Source organism: Alnus glutinosa, chromosome 1 (assembly GCF_958979055.1).
Source record: "Alnus glutinosa chromosome 1, dhAlnGlut1.1, whole genome shotgun sequence".
Lineage (NCBI taxonomy): Eukaryota > Viridiplantae > Streptophyta > Magnoliopsida > Fagales > Betulaceae > Alnus > Alnus glutinosa.
Window position 1 is genome coordinate 7,065,782 of NC_084886.1, and position 12,555 is coordinate 7,078,336.

Sequence of the window (12,555 nt, forward strand, 5' to 3'; positions counted from 1 at the left end):
AGCTAAAAGTGCTGAATTTTAACATCAACAACAATACAACATGATTCTGCGTGGTTAAATTTTTTGACTAGTTTTTTTGGAATTTAACTGTAACGACTCATCATCCTAAAGCCAAACATAGAATCTGCATGCTGTTTTTGGATTCAAGATTAGCCAAACAAGCTCACAATTTCTTAAAATTAACGTGCCTTGATATATATATAAATGAATCCAACACTATTTGTACATTCAATATGTGTTGGTTTGGAAATGTAGGGTTGCTGCAACTTCATTTTCTCCATTTTATTTTTTAATTAGAAGTCAAGAAGTTTTTAAACCATTGGACAGAGTTCTTAGGATATCTCTTGAGCTTGTCATTATAATCAACAAAATAGAGACCAAATCTTGAAGTGTATCCAGCTGCCCACTCCCAGTTATCCAATAAAGACCATACAAAATAGCCTCTCACATTGCACCCATCTTCCCTGCATCATCAAAGATCAAAGCAAATTAGCATATCGGATCATACCAACATGTGACAGGGAATACGTGCCTACATAACATAAATGTAAACAGACTGATTTACGCACTTGATTGCAGCCAGCAGGTTCATTAGATGGTCATTGTGATATTTGATCCTTTTCTCATCCTTTAGAGCATCTTTTATGGAGATAAGTGCATTGTTTGCATCATCCATCCCTGTTCAACCATGAAACAGAAGATTTAGAATTAGATTTTCCTTCTGAAGCATTAATAAGGACAAAGTATATATGTTCAAGTTCAATCAGGCTTACCATTTTCAGTGATGATAAGCAGAGGGTTCCCATACTTTTGCTTTATGTAATTCATTAAGCTTCTTATCCCATGAGGTACTATGTACAACCATATAGAATTTGCCTGCAATACATCATGGGTAAGAATATAGAACCACGTACATTACATTATATTGTCTGCATTATATTTGCTTCTATTCCATTACCTTGTCTCCAATAGCTTTTCCATCTTTGAAAGCTGAAAGCAGGGGAACAGAGAAGAAAAGCAGAATACAAAAAAACTAATGAGTTGAAATAAATCTCTAGTTTGGTAATTATAGGCACCATATTCTGAAGAATCATAAAAATTAAGCAAGGGATCAATAAATAAAAGGATCGCTATTAACTTACGAAGGGTAATGGCGCCAGTGTCTGCAGTTGAGTCGTTAAGTAGTACACCAATTACATTAGTTGAATTATTTCTTGCATAAAACGTAGTGTAGTAATTGATGCCAACAAAATCCAAAGAACCCTTGAGACGAGCGGCCTCAGATTTAGAAAATTCTGGAAGCCTGCTTCCTACTCTACTTCTCATCGACCTTGGATAATCCCCCAAGATCAAAGGCTCAATAAACCTGCAATTAGAGCATAACAATTCCACCAAGTTACTGGAATATGTAGTAAGCAGTCAGTAATATTGCCTGTCCAATAGCTGAAATTAAAGTTAATCTTTTTTTTCTCTTCCTTCAAACACTTATTGAACCAAAATATGCATAGGTGATCAAAGATTACCAGCCAAGCTGGAAATCTTGAGCTCTTTGAGCTGCTTCAATGTCTTCTGTGGAGTTTGTTGCTGGCTCAAACCAAATGACATCAAATGAAATCCCGACCGATCCACGCTGTTTTGACTGCAGAAAGACCAGGAGCATTGTTGTTTAAATTTAGTCGATCATGAATTTGTTAGAGTATTAATTAAATGATTAAATTTATCTTTTCTACCCTCTGAAGCATTTGGAATATGTGGTGTTTTAAAATAGTATCAAAGCAGAGGTTCTGACTTCAAACCCTAACTCTACAGTTTACCTAGTTCTCATTTCAATTAAATATTTCACGTGAGAAAATCGCTTTTAGGGTACGTGGTGTTCTTGCAGAATTTTGCCTGGAAATGCATATCGTTCATTCACAAACATATGCAAGCATGAATGTGTTTATGAAGTCATGCTTAATGTACACCAAATACCATGGACTTGCTTCACGGTTTCACCCAAAACCTAAGTTCATCGTACCTTGTACTTTGTTCTGTATATATCTGTCACAGTTGCATGAGAAAGAAGAACATTGTGAGCAACTATGTAAGGCTCAGTTTCAGAGTTTCCCGCCCTACAGAAGAGGTGAAGTAAGATGGAGCACCGTCCCGGAGCTTGCAGACCCACGTCATACCCTTGGACAGCAAATGTATGCGGCTCATTGAATGTGATCCAGTTCTTCACCCTGTCACCAAATTTCTGAAAGCATGTGTCCGCATATGTTGCAAAGTCATTTCTGCAACCGATCAAGATTTTACATAAATTGTTTGAATTGCAAACATATTTTCTCATCACATTTACAAAAAAGGGAAGAGAAGTACAAAAGAAGATCATCTACATGATTCTGGGGTTTAACCATCCATTGTATTTGTCTTCCAGGACTTGAGGAAGGTCCCAATGGTAGAGGGTCACATATGGTTCAATTCCTGTAGATACATAGCATTTGTTAAATCATCATTTTTCTCATAAGTTTAAGCTAATGAGAATGGATGGTTTTCATCGTTTAATTTATATTCTAATAATATTCTTTAGTAAGTAAATGAAAGGCGAACGACGTAAACAAGCTTTATAGTGAAGTCTGCACGATATTGATTTACACATATATTGTAAGCATACCTTTGGCCAGTAAAGCATTGATGAGTTTATTGTAATGATCAACTCCTGCCTGATTGATTTCACCACTTCCGTCTGATAGGAAGGAACTCACAGTGAGAAAATTCATCTTTAATTATCCTATTAAAATAAGGTTGCAAGATCTTGAACAGTTACATATTATATAACCAGTAAAAGATGTAAGCTAATCCATCCTTAAACCATCCACATTCCAAAAAATGTTCTGATTTAAGCACTGCAACTGCTGACCAAACGCTTTTATTTGCTTGATATTGTATTAGTGCTAGATAGAGCATAAATGCTGGTTTTAAAGAAGGCTTACTAGGGAAAATCCGAGACCAAGCAATTGAAAACCTATAGGCATCCATTCCCATGTCCTTCATAAGTTGTATATCTTCCTGTTTGCCAAAACAAATGATTTACAACATTAATTGACCTATTTAAAGAAACAAAAAATGGTTTGAGGAGATTTACGTTATAACGGTGGAAATGATCCACAGCAACGTCGGCATTACTGAAATCAATTACTTTGCCTGTAACAGATCGAGTGCAAGGTAAACAACATTTAGAGCAGTCATCCAAAGTTGTATAGTGATCATATAACAGTTTACTAAATAATATTACTATATGCCCGTATGTGTTTATAATTACTATATGCAAAAATCATAATATAGTTACCAAAAGAATGTGAAAAAGTGTCCCAAACTGTCGGTCCCCTCCCATCCTCCTTCACTGCTCCTTCATACTGCAAAGAAGACAATTCTGTCAATTTTAAGCTACAATTACATTTCTTTTATTATTTATATTAACTAGCCTATAATCCGTGCTATGTGAGGATTTTTCACTATTACTTTATTTTATTTTGTGAAAATGTCTAAGAAAATAATATAAATAATAGGAAAAACTTCACTTATATATAACTCCTAATCTTTTATCACTTTTACAATAAAGTTTTCAAACTTTAAAAAGTGTCAATTTAGGATATTCATCTTTCAATTTTTTTTTTCAATTTTAACCCTTCGTTAGAATTTATCGTTAAATCCTATCAAAATTCCTAAAACAACCCTGTTTTTTTTTTTTTTTTTTTTTAAAAAAAAAAAAAAATTATAAAAATTTGAAAGATTCAAAGATGGATTCTTTTGCAACTTTTTTTAAATTCTGACCAATACATAAATCCTTGCAATTTTGTTTTCTTTCTTTTTCTAAAAAATAAAATAAAATTAGGGATCTTTTGGAAATTTTGACACGATTTAATGAAAAATTCTAACGAATTATTGATATTGAAAAAAATGAAAGTTGATTACCCTAAATTGACACTTTTTAAAGTTTGAGTATTTAATTGCAAAGAGATCAGGAGTTATAAGTGAAGTTTCCCTGAAAAAATAATAATGAAAATTTTTATATTAAGGAATTCAATAAATTTAAATAAATGTTGATTTATGCCATATTTGTGTGTGAGTATTAATGATTGTTTAAAATTAAATTTTTTTAAAACAAAAAACAAAAAGTTGCCACATAAGCAAAGGTGGTAAGGAGTTGTGTCTTGGATGACAATGTATCATATATAAGAGTAATGATTCAATGCCACTCAAAGATACAACTTTTCACCACCTTGCCTATGTGGCAAGGTGGTCCCCCACTACCTTTTGAGTTTTATTTTTATTTTTTAAAAATAAATTAAGGTGAGACCACGTTGCCACATAAATAAGGTGGTAAAAAGTTGTATATTTAGGTGGTAGTATATATATATGAGTAATGATTCACTACCACCTAAATATACAACTTTCCACCACCTTGCCTATGTGGCAAGGTGGTCCCCCACTACTTTTTAAATTTTTTTATTTTTTAAAAATAAATTAAGGTGAGGGACCACCTTGCCACATAGGCAAGATGGTGAAAAGTTGTATATTTAGGTGGTAGTGAATCATTACTCTATATATATATATCTGAGTAATGATTTACTACCACCTAAATTAAAAAAAAAAATTCAACAAGGCTGATGTGGCACTCCTAACAACCCATTAATTAATTATTGATAAATAAAATTAAAAAAAAAATCTCATAGTTGACTTGAAGTGCCACATCAATATTACAGGACAATTTTAAGATAAAATATAGTATCTAGCATTACCAATATGTGTGTGTGAAAAATTCTAAAAACTACATTTTTATTTCACAATATTAACCCAGGACGAAATTGAAAATTCAAATTTAAGGGGGCTGAACTATATAAAAAAAAAATTCAAGAGCCAAAATATGAAAAATTAAGACCTAAATTATTTTTTTTCTAACAAATTTAAAGATTAAAAATATTTTTTTACTAATATTTTTAAAGTTGGGGTTGAAGGGGGCCATGGCCCCCATCACAACCCCCCTTAATTAGTTTCGTCACTGATGTTAACGTGTTAGTCTTAATCAACCATTTGATCAATTATTGTTACAAACAAATTTCAAAAATTAGTTGAGAACAAATCTGTATTGTAGGATAACAAATCCATTGGGATAACTATTCCAAGGAATAGACCCCTACCAAACAAAGTAATGAGTAGTCCATAGGAAGATCATTCTATTCAAGAATTCTATTTCGTAAACCAAACGAATGCTTCATTTGGTACACAGAATGGAATTACTGCATTTCTCATATATACTGGTACTAAAGCCTCATTTGGTATGCAGAATAAGTATTCATTTAAAAAAATGAATAGTTACTTTTGGAAATGAAAAATGGTAAAATAAAATAGTTGTTCATATTTTCTAGTTTGGTGACAACACAACGAATTTTTAGATACAGAGTAACTTAAAATTATTTATGCCTATTTTCAGGATTTTAAATTTTATTTTTATAAAATTTCCCCGAGAAATTGTCCAAGAAAGTTATTCACTCGCGAAATCCAAGGTTGAAAGATGGAGAAGAATTGAAAAAAATAGGTGTCTTAACGGTATATTTCCCCCTGTCATCCCTGTTTTTTCGTACTTCGAGAAATTGTGGCTTTTACCCGCCAGTTCTAATCATAACCGAACAACACTCTACTTGACGAAAATGCCCTCAGAGAGAGAAACCCAGAAAAAAAATCCAAGAAAAATAATTATGTTAAAAAAAAAAAAAAAAAAAAAAAAAAAAAAAAAAACAGAAAAACGTTTCCCCAAGCCCATTCTCATCTCCACAGTTCGTATTACTTTTTTCTCTAAGCGTCCCTCCCCAGTTCGTACGTATTAGTTTCTGAAGTGGAAAAACACCAATGTTCTAAGAGCCCTTGAATCGAAGATTGAGAAAAGCAAATTAAAATGAATTCTTTTTCTTAAACTTTGAACATTAACTATCGATATATTCTTTATCTAGTCAAGGTTGCACCTGTCATGTATGAAAAATACGCAGAAGAAAAGCACCAAACTATCACATGTAAAGCAGACATTTCGAAGTCCAACAAGACACAAAAAGGTGTGAATTTTTTTTATTTTTCCAGTGAAGGAAAAAAAAAATAAATAAATAAAACAAAGGAGTGGGACAGGACCAACCTGGAAAGCAGAAGAGGCGGTGCCAAAAACAAAACCCTTTGGAAAGCTTGCTCTGCTAATATCTGACAAACACGTCTGGATCCTACAAACCACCACCACCACCAGTATTACCAAAGCAATGCCTCTTCTCACTCTCACCATTGTAGCTGCTCAATGGATTTCTGATGGCGGAGAGACAGAGAGAGGTTATATATATATATTTATATATATTCGGTCCTGCAGGCACCGGACTAGGACTGGTTTGGATTTAGAGGAAGAAAATAATTCAACTGTGAGAGATATATATAAAGAAAGAAAAGAAATATTTCAAACTGTACACGGACTGATACTGGTTTGGATTTATTTATAGAAAGATAGGAATGGTGAGAGAGATTGGAAGAGAGTTGAGTAGTGAGACAATGTGAAATGGGTCTTTGGGTAATCATGATGGTTTGTGGGCGCATAATCCTAATCATAATGTACGCCGCTACAAAAGATGGTGGCTTTTTGGGTTCGGGTTCGGCTGACGGCTGTGTGAATGCAAAGTCCCCATTTCACACGCTTTCTTACGATAATAAGCATCCACGGGGTTGCTTTGCTTTCATATATGTATAGGAATGTGCTTTTTTGTTGCTTTTTCTTGTTATGGAGTTTGAGATGACATTGGTTTTTTTTTTTGGATTCGCCGGCCACAGTAGCTCTTCGGGAACTTGTGCTCACAGGAATTGGATTTGTCATCCCACTCGACAATCTGGAGCGTGATATCTGTGTGGCTAGCAGTGGACATGCTCTCTGTCATGGGCCCGTCGCAATTTGTGTGAGCGTTAGTTCCCTTTGCACCAGCGCGCGTGAAAACTTGCACCCTGAAAAGAAAGTAAGAGTATCAATTCAGTGGAGGAGCTGGATTCTAATGTCCAGCTAGCTGGCCCACACTTTTCATATATATATATATATATATATATATATATATATATATATATATATATATATACAGTGCAGTTTAATATGCATGGCATGGACCATATATGGTGGCATGCACGCATATGCGAAACAATTACAAAATAACGAAAAACAGATCGAGCATCATTATTTGTCATGAATGGTGAAAGATCATTCGTCATGAATGATCCTTAATTAGTTACTAACGAACATACCTAGCGTCTACGTGTTGTGTCTCAAAGGGGTTCAGTTACGTACGTTCTTTTTTAATTATGGCGATAGTACCGATATAAAGTATGATTATGAGACTCTTCATGTTTTTCTTGAGCCAAAGTACCAAAAAGAAAAAGACGCTGTAAATTTATCCATTTTTAAATTCTAAACATAATTTCAAATAAAATTGATAGGAACCGTATCCTAGGTTTTTGGAGTGTGACGTGGTACAAATATACGTACCAACCACTTCATTGGCACAAATAGCTTCTTTAAAAACATGATTGACCAGGAAGCGACATCCCGTGTCATTGGCAATGTGGCTGTCGTGCACTTAATTCTTTCCACACCGCCGCCCTCTGGCCCCTCTCCAATGATCATCAACTTAATTTTTTTGATTAAGTTGTGAATAGAAGGGTTAGCAAAACGGTAAATTTTTCTAATATTTTAAAAAGACACATTATTTCAAAGGAGGCGAATATCTTTTATTAAGGGAGTACGTGAATGTTAATATTAATAATTCATATTCACCATCCGCATATATAAATACGGATATATAACGATTTTAAAATATACAGATGGGTTATTAACCGCATCCACATACACTTTATATATAATATATATTTTTTATATAAATTATATTTAATAAATTCACCAAACCAACGTCGTTTTGGTGTTTAATACAAAAATGATGTCGCTTTAGATTAAGTATAACGTATGTTCTTTGATTGGTGTTTAAGAATAGACTTACAATTGGAGATTGAATGCTTGCATGGGGGTATAAGGACGACACTGCTTGTGTATTTTGCCAAAATGGTACAGAGAGTAGAAATCACCTATTTTTTTTGTTGTTGTGGGTTCTGTTCTCGCTTATGGCAAACTTGTATGGAACAGTGTAATATACTGAATCCTCCTAATGATTGGGAGGATATTCTTGAGGAAGGGTGTCGAAACTGGAGGACGAAGGCCATGAGAGGGGTTCTTTGTCGATTGGTGCTGAGTGCCACCGTTTATGAAATTTGGAAGGCTCGTAATGCTATTCAACATGGAGGACAGATCAAAACTGAAGAGCAGATATTGAAATCTATCATCTGGGAAGTCCGGTATAGAGTTTCGGGGAAGAGAAATTTTAAGAAGAATCTGGAGAATATTAGTTTGTGCTTGAACTAGAACATTGATGTTAATGTTTTGGTTTAATCAGGTTGTTAGTTGGTATATGAGTTTACAGAGGTTTCCTCTGTTTTGTTTGTGGTTTAATTGTTTTGTCGGTGTTTGTACAGTATTATTCTTTTTGTTAATATCAATTTCTACTTATTTATAAAAAAAAGAAAAAAGAATAACTTATGTTTACATTGGTTTAGTTGGGTATGTTGCTTTATCTTGTAACAATTTAGCAAAAAGATAAAAGTAATGTGAGATCAATATATTTTTAAAAGATTATGGATTAAAAAAAAAAGCCAAAAATAATAAAAATCGAAACATTATTTTCAAAATTGTTTAAAATAGGTCATAATAAGACCCAAAGAATGCCTAAAAGACTAAAATAGGCCAAATATGCGGATATCGGATAATAACCATAATGATCGCGGGGATGCGTATAGTAAAAACATGACGCAGATGCGGATATGTAAAAGTATTGTCTATATTTTGCGGATACGGTTACAGATATTGCGAATAACCGCATCCTCGTCTGCATGTACACTCCTTTCTTTTATGATAAAAGTAATTTGTCATTTTTGGACACATTAGTTCATCACGGCGCATGCGACTATTAAGAAATCTCTCTTTGATTTAGCGTAAGAATTTTTATATGTATATACTCAGACGAGTACCAATCAATTTATTAAGATAATATTATAAAAAAATTGTAAGTTAATTAATTTTTGTAACAATGGGTATCAAGTTTAGCAATGATTAAGTATTTTCCACGTCAAGTGGTAGGGGTGATATTTCAGTGCACGTTGCTTTGATTAGATAGATATATGTCGTGAAAATGAATATTGGGGTAGCTAAGAATCTTTAGAAAGGAAAAATCCTTTGTCTTGTAATTACTTTATCGAGCAAAGGTATTCTAAACTTTGAAGCAAATGAAACATATATACCACGTGGCCATCGTCGGTAACTTGGTGAGGTGCTAGAAATTAATTTAGATTCATTGTCTCTTTCTGCTATTTTGTTCATATGTACACTTGTGATCAGAAGGAAAAAAAAAAAAAATCAAAACAAAATTACAATTAAAAAACAAAAAACACAACAAAACAAAACCCCAACTGTACGAGACGGATATTCATAAGTTCAGTGGGGGTAGTCAAGATTCTTTTATTGGGATATATATCTCAAGATTGGTCTCTTCACCCATCAACAATATAGTTCATTCTATCTCATATAATTCATTCTATCTCCGCTGATATTTTGTGGTCACCTCAGAAAGTCAATAGAAATATAAATTTTTGTGTCCATTACGTAACATATTGAGCCGCAGCCAGATTCAAAACTGGCAGCATTCTCATCAACTCCTTTGTCCTCTCAATTCCAGTAATTAGCTAGCAGAAATGATCCTCCCTCATTTCGAGCTTTACAGTAACAAGCATATTGTGCGGTTAAAGTACAAAATATATACAATGAGATTAGTTAAGAGAAGAAGAAGAAGAGAAAGATGAGGAAGATGAAGAAAAAGATTAGAACTAGAAGAGAAAGATGATTTTGTCGAATATCAAATCTTCTACAGACTTTACTCTTATGTAATATGTATATTTTAGTTTTTTTTACACTTTTTTCTTGCAGAAAAGAGAGAGAGAAAATGAAAAAAAGGGGCCACAAAGAAAATGAAAACCGAAAGAAAAAAGAAAAGAAAAGAGCCGAATTAATGAAAAGAAAATGAAGCTACGAATAACAGTAGTCGAAAAAATAGTGAAAAAGAGTGTCATATCATGTTTTGAGATGGCCATTTTATATAATTTTATTTTTTCAAGCTAGGGTCGGGCTATCATATGTTTTTTTTGTTTTTTTTTTTTAATGAAAATTTTGGTGGTTAGCCTATGAGCTATTAGCTAGGTTTGGGCTTAAAAATTTCATAAACTTTATTATTTCAAGAATTATGTTGTGATAGGTTTTTTTATATAATATTTTGAGGGACTGAATCACCGTACAATTTTTTTTTTCCTTTTTAAAATTTTTGGGTGGAGTAAGCTTGGGTTTGATTAGCTTAAAAGGTCCATATATATAATATTTATTGAACTAACATTACTTTCTTTTTTTTCTTCTTTTTTTTTTTTGAACTGGAACATCAATCTATTGAACTAACATTACTAATATCAAATATATGCTAACAGGAAAGTACCATTACTCAACAAATCTTCTATTCAATGAAGACAAACCTTCTTTAGGGCATTGCTGACACGACGTAAATAATGAGGTACAGCTTTCCAAAGGGACTGCTCCACAATGTTCAAACCTGAGATAATAAAATGAACACATGCAGTTATGTACATAATTTTGCAGAGAAAACAAAGCATGCAATATCTAACAATTCTTAGCTTCAAGTAGTTTACCAGCTAGCCCTAGCTTCTTCAACAGGCGTAGGTTGGTAGCGCCTAAGCTCGTCAGTCTGCCAGATTGAAGTAATCTCTCTCACCTACAAAACCGATATTAATTCTATAACTCACACGGCATATTTAGTTCTCCTCTTAACTATAACAGCAAAATTGAATCTATAAATTAAATCAAATAAATGCAAGAATTAGACAATTTGTTTTCCACATTATCATATAGCTAGACACAAGCACAAACCCCACCCTCCACACACTAACACATGTACACTTTACAGTGACTTTCTGGGGGATTGTTATGCAGTAAGAGAAACAATACCAGATCCTCAATAAGCATTTCTCGATCTTCGAGACTAAGATTAGGTCGGTCATTGTAGTTTAAAAGATGCTGAAAGGAAAGGTGAAGTTAGAATAAGAGACAAGGAACGGAAAGGATATTAAAGATATTACATTTCAACACATTACAGTGTCAAGAATTACGGCAAGTCTAATGTGCTTGTATTGTAATGTGCGACGATTGATTTGTGTGAGATGTGCAGTAAGAACAATTTCAACCTCCTGCAGCACCAAGTATGCCAAAATCAAGAACAATAAAGAAGAACGGACAACTTCTTAACCATCCACACTTAAATTTGCATTTTTCAGACAAGCAAATTACAGATACTTAAACGCAAAAATAAATAAATAAAACAACAGCTTGTGGTTTTGAAAGTTTAATAGGAAGAATTCTCTAGAAGGGGACCCATCTCTCTCGCAAGTTTCTCTCCCTTTTGGTTTTTAGTGAATTTCTTTTAAAGGCTAAGATTAGTGCATTTCTTCTAAAGAAAATGAAAGGACAACAAAAAAACAAAAAGAAAAGAACACAAGAATTGAAGGAAATATATATATAAAACGGAAAAGGAATAGACTCTCTTTTAACTCTGACTTGGCCGATTCTAGTGCGTGGCTTTCGTAAAAAAAAAATATCATTTGAGATATTTAATAAATATCTAATTAAAAACTTTGATTTATTTTATGTAATTTTTAAGTAATTAACTTTGTTTTAATATTTTGTAATTTTATAGTTTTTATTATTTTAAGTATCTAATGTTTTAAGTTGTGTTTTAACATGATATTTCAAGTGGCGTATTTAAATAATAAATCGAGTCGTTATGATGCCCGAGTAAAAAGTAATATTTTACAAAAGCGTTGTTATGCCGCCTAAAATTCTAAAAACATTTTTTGGCATTAGTAACACTAATACCGTTATTCTACCCAAATTTCATAAGATTAAAATAAGGATTATTTATACTGTACCGCTTGTGTACTTTTAAAATATAAAATTCACTATTTATATTAATGGAGTTATTATGTTTATTTGATAAAAATATATAATCTTTTTTAATGCTAATGTTGTTGCGATATTTATTTTACTTAAAAGGTATTTTGGACGTTAATTAATAAATGCTGTAATAATGTCCGCATAAAATACGTGGACAAACAACCGGCTTATTTTATATGTCGTTATATTATTAGGAAATTATATTAAGTGGTTAGAAGACAAAAGTGATAAACGTGATAAAATAGGTTTCTTAGCAATTTCGTACTAACACGCTATCACATATACACAATTGTATTGCAGTGAGCATTTGTGTGAATATTGTCTAAAGCAAGATAGAACTGTAAGTATTTATTACTTACTGAGGGTGATGCTGAATTTCCATAATGTTA

The 12,555-nt window shown here is 32.8% G+C and overlaps 1 protein-coding gene across 1 annotated transcript; it reads right to left on the reverse strand.

The window, feature by feature from the left end:
- Positions 1-257: 257 nt before the first annotated feature.
- LOC133869316 (beta-glucosidase 40-like) lies at positions 258-6,641 on the reverse strand. Its single transcript, XM_062306287.1, has 13 exons — positions 6,167-6,641; positions 3,329-3,395; positions 3,125-3,183; positions 2,973-3,048; positions 2,654-2,725; positions 2,376-2,463; positions 2,018-2,273; positions 1,524-1,639; positions 1,143-1,366; positions 959-990; positions 774-876; positions 570-678; positions 258-464 (listed from the first exon to the last, which is right to left on the reverse strand). Exons 1-13 carry the CDS (start codon positions 6,305-6,307, stop codon positions 290-292), a joined length of 1,518 nt encoding a protein of 505 aa, XP_062162271.1. The 5' UTR covers positions 6,308-6,641; the 3' UTR covers positions 258-289.
- Positions 6,642-12,555: the final 5,914 nt, after the last annotated feature.